General features: G+C 65.7%; 2 protein-coding genes across 5 annotated transcripts in view; both read left to right on the plus strand.

Annotated features, from left to right (window-relative positions):
- The window catches only part of NHSL2 (NHS like 2), a 29,945-nt gene extending 24,350 nt beyond the window's left edge, over positions 1 to 5,595 (plus strand). For all 4 annotated transcript variants that reach the window (XM_056491028.1, XM_056491030.1, XM_056491032.1 and 1 more), the window contains exons 6-8: positions 459 to 2,654; positions 2,746 to 2,878; positions 3,175 to 5,595. In XM_056491028.1, the coding sequence (XP_056347003.1) occupies positions 459 to 2,654; positions 2,746 to 2,878; positions 3,175 to 3,487 (2,642 nt within the window). In that variant the 3' untranslated portion in view covers positions 3,488 to 5,595. The remainder of the gene's footprint in view (positions 1 to 458; positions 2,655 to 2,745; positions 2,879 to 3,174) is intronic.
- A 995-nt stretch (positions 5,596 to 6,590) lies between these two features.
- Positions 6,591 to 7,459, plus strand: PIN4 (peptidylprolyl cis/trans isomerase, NIMA-interacting 4). Its single transcript, XM_056491061.1, has 4 exons — positions 6,591 to 6,674; positions 6,849 to 6,913; positions 7,023 to 7,142; positions 7,284 to 7,459. The coding sequence occupies exons 1-4, from the start codon at positions 6,635 to 6,637 to the stop codon at positions 7,440 to 7,442; spliced, it is 384 nt and encodes a 127-aa protein (XP_056347036.1). The 5' UTR covers positions 6,591 to 6,634; the 3' UTR covers positions 7,443 to 7,459.
- The last annotated feature ends 268 nt before the right edge of the window (positions 7,460 to 7,727 follow it).

Below are 7,727 nucleotides of genomic sequence, written 5' to 3' on the forward strand. Positions count from 1 at the left end.
CCATGACAGTGGTCAGACTATCAACTGGTTGTCACAGCTCCTCCGTTGGAGTCAGTCAGACCTCAGCCCATCACAGCCTTGAGCATCCCTGCCTGCTGGGGGTGTTCAGAGCAGGGCTGCTGGCTCCTTCCCCATCCTGGCTGTGCTGTGATGGGTGGCCCTGTGAGCCACCACGTCCCTCCCTGTCTCAGCTGGCAGTGCCTCACCTGGCTCCTCCTAAACCCCATCTGTGTCCCCACCATGGAGCAGCACCGGGGCAACACTTTGGTTGCCACGGGACTCATTTCCCTGTGGGAAGAGCCTCCTGCCATGGCTGCTGGTTTGTCCACGGCCCATTCCAGCCAACAGATGCACAGCTGGGCAGAGGTGCAGCCTCAGGACTGGGACAGTGTGAGGGCAGGGCCGTGTCCCTGCGGGTGGGGCAGGTGGTGCTCACCAGGCTGTGTCTGTCCCCACAGGCAGTGCCAACGGCCCCACGCCCAGCACACACGCGCCCATCGCCGAGTCCCTGTCCTGCAGCTTCGTGCCTGAGACCACCAGCGGGGGGACGGCGCCCCAGGAGATCAGCCCTCGTCCACCCCTCTCGGCCCCACTGAGGAAGACCTTCAGCGACCTCGGGGCCCGCTGCTGCCAGCCAGCTGCTGCCATGGATGGGGCAGCCACCCCCTGTGCCAGTGCCTGCAATGGGACACAGGGCGCCCCTTTCTCCCCACCCTGGAGCCCCCTGGGCTATGGGAGCCCCCCCAGCCTCAGCACTGGCCCGGGCAAGGGGCCCACCTGCACCTCCCCAGGTGGCTCCATCCCATCACCTGGCCCAGGCTCACCTGCCGCCTCCACCTCCTTCTTCATCGCCGCAGAGGAGCGCACGGGCAGCAACGGGCCCAGCTTCTTCTCCAGCCCAGTGCCTGCGTCCCCCCCCAGCTCCGGGTGCCCCCAGGGAGCCAAGGGCAGTTTCCTGCCGGGAAGCCGAGAGGAGCCGGAGGCGGCGGGGCGGGCGCAGCTGGAGGTGGAGCGGGCAGGGTGCCGGTTCCGGGAGCGCTCGCTGTCGGTGCCCACCGACTCGGGGTCCCTGTGCTCCGTGGACATCGCCTACGCCGAGACCCGGCGGGGCAGCGCCAACTACGCCCTGGGCTACCCCAGCGCCAGCTCCGAGGGCAGCACCAGCACCGACAACATCTCGCTGGGGCTGGAGCCCGAGGGGCAGCGGCGGCGGCGCTCCAAGAGCATCTCCCTGAAGAAGGCCAAGAAGAAGCCCTCGCCCCCCACGCGCAGCGTCTCGCTGATCAAAGAGGGGCAGGACGGGGACGCGGGGCTCAGCGCGGCGCTGCCCAAGGAGCAGCGGCCCAAGAGCCTGTGCATCCCCCCGGAGCTGCAGGGTCACCGGCTGGTGCACGCGGACCCGCAGGGGAGCGTGAGCAGGGAGCCCAGCAGCACAGCTGCCCCCCACCAGTGGCAGCTCACGGACTGGAGGGCTGGCGGGGATCCCTACCAGTCCCTCTCTGGCTCCAGCACCACCACAGGCACCACGGCCATCGAGTGTGCCAAGACACGGGGCAGCTCCGAGTCCCTCGTGTCCCCTTCGGTCTCCAGGGCCACGACGCCCTCCCAGCTCTCTGCCGAGGCAGACCTCAAGACCTCGTCGCCAAGCAGGCCCACAGGGCTGATGTCCCCATCCAGCGGCTACTCCAGTCAGTCGGAGACTCCAACCCCCACCGTGCCCACCTCCAGCATCCTCGGGCACTCCCCGCACCAGGTGCGGGTGAGGCCGCTGGTCCCCGAGAGGAAATCCTCTCTGCCCCCCACGTCCCCCATGGAGAGGAGCCCCAAGGGCAGGCTGTCCTTCGACCTCCCGCTGACCCCACCTGCCCACCTCGACCTCTCCGGGCTGAAGATCTCCCTGAAGGGGAAGACGAAGGTCAGCCGGCACCACTCTGACTCCACCTTTGGCACCAAGCTGGCGCAGAAGAGCAGTCCCATCGCACCCATCATGCCCGTGGTGACACAGTCCGACCTGCGCTCCGTGCGCCTGCGCTCCATCAGCCGCTCGGAGCCCGAGGACAGCGCCGACGGCCCGGAGCACGCGGAGGAGCCAGCACGTGTCCCCTGCCCAGGCCCGGAGAGGAAAGTGAAGCCACCCGTGGCAGAGAAGCCGCCGCTGGCCAGGCGCCCCCCGTGCATCCTGCCCAAGCCCCCGGTTCTGCGGGAGGAGGGTCCCCTGTCCCCCAAATCCCCGCCAGGCACTGCCACCAAGGAGAAGGGGCAGGCGCAGGATGCCGTCGTGGTGCTGCGGAGAGGGGAGTTCCGGAGGGGCCTGGGGGAGCCCCACTTGTCCCTGGCCCCGGCGGGGCCCCGGCGGCTCTCGCAGGGCAGCCTGGACGAGCTGCGGCCAGAGGGGGAGCGCAGGAAGGCCAAGGTGCCACCGCCAGTGCCCAAAAAACCCAGCGTGCTGTACCTGCCGCTCATCCCAGCCCCGGCACAGCTGGGAGCCGCTGTGGGGGACCTGCCCCCCACCCCCAGCCCCATCATCACGCTGGACACTGAGCCCACCTGCTGCGACCCCGACGCTGAGGATCTGCCATCCCCCGAGGCTGTGGGCACCACGCCTGCCAGCGAGCCCGCCAGTGAGCCCGCCAGCGAGCCTGCCCCAGAGCAAGGTGAGGGTCTCCTCACCCCAGGGGTAGGGGCTCCCCAGGCTGCACTCCCAGTGAATCCAGGGATTCACTGCTCTCTTCTCCCTGCCCACAGGCAGCTCAGCAGAAGCCGGCACGGAGGAGAAGAGCTTTGCCAGTGACAAGACGGCCGAGTCCATCGTGGAGGAGGACGATGAGGTGTTCACAACGTCCCGCACCACGGAGGATCTCTTCACAGTGATCCACAGGTAAGGCTGGGGCATGCACTGGAGGGGACAGCCCCTGTGCCCACTCTGGGTGTAGTGTTCCCCCACCACAACATTTCCATTGTCCATACTGGGGCCAGTGTTTGTCCTTGGGCACAGCCTGGTTGCTGCTGCCTTGAGTAGAGCAGCAGGGAGGGTTTGGATTAGTCCTGCCTGCCAGGAGCACCACCTGCCATGCTCATGTTGTCACCCTACCCAGCAGAGCAGGCTGGGCACTGCCATGCCCCTCACTCTGGGACCTCACTGCAGCCCCAGACCTGTTTCCCTTTGGTGCCTAGGTCGAAGAGGAAGGTCCTGGGGCGGAAAGAGCCTGGTGACACCTTCAGCAGCCGACCCACCTCCCACTCACCTGTAAAGACTTCAGGCTCCCCAGCTGGCGAGTCCCTGGCAGCAGCGGGCAGCAGTGGGAAGTCTTCCAGCAGGAATGAGGATTTTAAAGCCCTGCTGCAGAAGAAGAGCAGCAAAACCAGCCCCGGTACTCGGCCATCTGCTGCTGAACTGCTCAAGACCACGAACCCGCTGGCCCGGAGGGTCATCACAGAGTTTGCCCCTGAGCTGGACGGTGCAAACAGCCCCAAAAGCCAGCCCTGACAACACAGGGGCCCCTCCAGCGGGAGGGGTGGCGATGGCTGCAGAGGGAGCGCTGCTGCAAAGGGCTGTCCTGGCTGCTGGGGAGCCCCTGTGTCCTGCTGGGGGCTTCTTCTGCTTTTGTTCCTTACTTGGAGAGCTGCTGGCAGAGAGGCAACGGCTGGAGCCCAAGCCCTCATGACTCTGGGCCCTTCCCACGAGGGAAGCAGCTGGAACTGGCCCTGATTGAAGGCGCCTGCCCAGGAAGCAGAACAGGATCAGAGCCCCGGTGTCGCCCCATGCCTGCAGCGAAGCAGCTTCAGACTCTTTGGTCCCTTTGGCATGTGGTACTTTAAACAGCTTTTCTAATGCACAGTGGTGGTGATGTTTGATTCTCTTCCCTTTGACGCTGTACCTTGAGTTTCCCATGCAGAGGGCCCCTGGTTGAATTCGGCTGGACACACAGATGCACTTTGGGAAGACGCCGGGGGTTCGGCTGGATCTGCGGCTGCTTTCGAAGAGTCGCAGGAGGTTCCCTGTCATTGCCCTGAGCACCCTCCCTGTCACACAGGGAACTGGCACCCGGCGTCCGCAGCCAGCGCCACCACCTCAAGCCAAACCCCCACCCCTTGAAAGCCCCCAAAATGCTGCATTTTGGAGCTCCTCAGCTCTCAGTCCAAAAACAAACCCCGGGGTCTTCTCCACTGCCAGCGCCCTGGCCTCACTGCACAGGGGTCTGGCAGCCACCCCACTCCCCTCCAGCCCCCGTGCCAGGGGTCCTGCACCCAGCTGCCAACTGGGGCCATGGGGTGCGGTGCCATGGGAAGGAAGCTCGTCCCCAGCTCTGCCTCCTGCATCTCCCCAACACTCTGTGACAACTTCTGCTGCCCCAGAGATCCTGGGATGTGCCCGAGATGGCGGCTGGAATCCAGATGGACATCACCTGAGCCACCTCCCTGCTGACTCCTGGGTCCCCCCAGGGCTGCCCACCACTCACCCGTGCCAGCAGTGCCATCAGGGCACGTGCACGGGGCCATGGAGGAGGGTTTGCTCATTCCAGTGGGATTTGTCCCCCTCAGCCCCAGCTGCCTCCTCCTGGCCTGGCTCAAGCCTGGGGGCCCAGGGAGAGAGGCTGTGCTCTGGAGAGGGAACACAAGCCCAGAGAAACAGGAAGGGCCAGCTGCGGCTGACAAGGAAACAGGGTGTTTAGGGAAATTTCTGCTGGATTTCTTGGTGTGTTTGCACACACTCCAGCCCTCCTGTGCCAGGGGTAGTGGGGCAGTGGGTCCAGGCAGCAGCACAGCACCACAGCAGCGCTTCAGCTGCTCCTCCAGGCTGCTCTGGGGTCTCTGCCCCACCAGGAGCTCTGCATCCCTGGGGAGCACAGCCCGGGCAAACACTTCCCCATCCTTGCCCCCACCCTGCGTCTGATCCCACTGAGGCTCCAGTTGGTTCCCCTCTCCTCCCTCCTGGTACTCACCCATCTCTCCCTTTCCTCTCCTAGGGCTGCAGATTTAAGCCTGTAATTAAGAGCCAGGCTGCGAAACTCAGGAAAAAAAAAACAAACACACAAAAAAAAGCTCTAACGAATGTCCACATTTCACCCCCATCCCCTGGCCCCAGCCAGTGGCAGGGTGCTGGTGCAGGATGGGGCCAGGGCACAGCTCGGGAAGCTCTGGGGACGGGTACATTTTGCACATGACTGCTCAGGAAACCAGGGACGGAGCCGGCAAAGGGGGCTGGGGGCAAGCACGGGGCAGGGACCCCCCTGCGACACCCCCAGCACCGCTGGCAGCTGGAGTGGCCAATGCTGCCGGGGGAATGGCCAAGTGGGCCAGAGGCCAGGTGAGGGACAGAGATTGGCCACGGAACGGAGATCGGCTGTGCGATGGAGATCGGCCAGGGGATGGAGATCCTAATTTCCCTGGCCGGAGGAACGTGCTCTTGCTGGGGCTCTTCCTGAGGCTCTTCCTGGCTGGGTGCCCGCCCCCGGCCGCTCGCTCCCGCGGGGCTCCCCCTGGCTGCGGCTGCTCCGCCGGGAGAGCCCTGCCCCGGGCTGCGGCCGCCAAGGTGCCAACTACGGAATGTTGTACTTTTTATCTCGCCAGCTTGGTAAAGTGCTCCCTGCTACACGCCTGTGCCTGTGCCTGTGTTCTTTGGGCTGCCGAGGGACACTCACAAACACTCACACTCACACAGACTGAGGCAACACTCGTGCACACTCAGACACCTCAGACACATTCGTGCACGGGGATGGTGTGAGGGGATGGTGTGTGGGGCTGGGGATGGTGTGTGGGGCCGGGGATGGGGTGTGGGGCTGGGGATGGTGTGTGGGGATGGTGTGAGGGCTGGGGATGGTGTGTGGGGATGGTGTCCGGGGATGGGGTGTGGGGCTGGGGATGGTGTGTGGGGATGGTGTGTGGGGCCGGGGATGGTGTTGGGGATGATGTGAGGGCTGGGGATGTTGTGTGGGGATGGTGTAGGGGATGGTGTGAGGGGCTGCGGATAGTGTGTGGGGCCGGGATGGTGTGTGGGGATGGTGTGTGGGGCTGGGGATGGTGTGTGGGGCCGGGGATGGGGTGTGGGGATGGTGTGTGGGGCCGGGGATGGGGTGTGGGGCTGGGGATGGTGTGTGGGGATGGTGTGTGGGGCCGGGATGGTGTGTGGGGATGGTGTGTGGGGATGGTGTGAGGGCTGGGGATGGTGTGTGGGGCTGGGGATGGTGTGTGGGGATGGTGTGAGGGGATGGTGTGAGGCCGGGGATGGTGTGAGGGACAGGGGCCAGCTGGGCTCAGCCCTCATGCTGGAGGGGAGCTGGGGGGCAGCGCTGGGCACCGGGGTACGGGCCAGGCGGAGGACTGGAAGTGGAGAGGGGTGTGTGTACTGGGACTGAACCTGTCATCTTGGGTCAGGTGGGATGGAGGAGGGCGACAGCCCTGAGGGCTGGGCGGGCGCTGGGTACGGTCGTGCATGCCGAGCGCAGCCGTGTGTGACGGGTGAATCCAGCCCCTCTAGGCACACACAGCCCCACGTCCCACAGGCCCGTGTAGCGCAGCCCCGCCGCTCTCGATCCCGCCGGCCGCTCCAAACCGGCACGGGGCGGGCAGCCGGGGGCCTCAGGGCGGGCGGGGCCTCGTGGGCGGAGCGAGGGCGGGGCCTGTCGGCGCCAAGATGGCGCCTAAAGGGAAAGGCGGCGGCAAAGCCGGGAAGGGTGAGCGGGGCTGGACGGCACCGGGAGCGGCACCGGGACGGGCACTGGGACCGGCCGGGCGGGGGCTCGGGACGGCACAGGGACCGCCTGGGCGGGGGCTCGGGGGCAGTGGGGGCCGAGTCGGTGTCAGAGCCCGGCAGGGACCGGGCCGGTGTCATGGTTCTCTGTTCACAGGCGGCGACAGCGGCAGCAGCGAGGGCAAAGCGCAGGGCCCGAAGGGAGGCGGCAACGCCGTCAAGGTGAGCTCGGGGGGCTGCGGGGCCCGGCGGGGTGCGGGATCTCTCCCCCAGCACCCGCAGGCCCGTCCCGCCCGCCCCGCTCGGCACAGCCCCGCTGCTCTCCCTGCAGGTTCGGCACATCCTGTGCGAGAAGCACGGCCGGGCCATGGAGGCCATGGAGAAGCTGAAGGCCGGGCAGCGCTTTAGCGAGGTGGCGGCGCAGTACAGCGAGGACAAGGCCAGGCAAGGGGTGAGTGAGTGAGTGAGTGAGTGAGTGAGTGAGTGAGTGAGTGAGTGAGTGACTGCTCTCAGCAGCAGGACCTGTCCCACAGCCACATCCCCTCCCTCCCGGCTGAGTCTCAAAGCTGAACCCCGCGGTGCCTCCCTGCAGGGAGACCTGGGCTGGATGAGCAGAGGCTCCATGGTGGGACCGTTCCAGGAGGCAGCGTTTGCCCTGCCCGTGAGCAGCATGGACAAGCCCGTGTACACTGACCCTCCCGTCAAGACCAAGTTTGGATACCACATTATCATGGTGGAAGGCAGAAAATAAAATGGGAATGACCATGGTGACCTTGTTGACTGCTTGAATCCCAGGTCCCAGACACCTTGGCCTTGGAGCAGCATGCCTGGAGGCAGCTGGCTGGCTGTCCCTGCCACTGTGCTGGCAGAGCAGGGCCCTGCCCAGAGAGGTAAAGTGTCCTTGGGAAGGGTGAAACAAGAGCCTTTTACAGATGTTGAAGTCTCTGTTTCCTGGCAGGCCAGCCTCTTGTTTCTCCTGCTGTGGAGATAATGGTCTGTCAGCAGAATGAGGTTCTGCCCCATGTAATGGTGCTCT

The sequence above is a fragment of the Oenanthe melanoleuca genome, chromosome 4A, assembly GCF_029582105.1.
Source record: "Oenanthe melanoleuca isolate GR-GAL-2019-014 chromosome 4A, OMel1.0, whole genome shotgun sequence".
Classification (NCBI taxonomy): Eukaryota; Metazoa; Chordata; class Aves; order Passeriformes; family Muscicapidae; genus Oenanthe; species Oenanthe melanoleuca.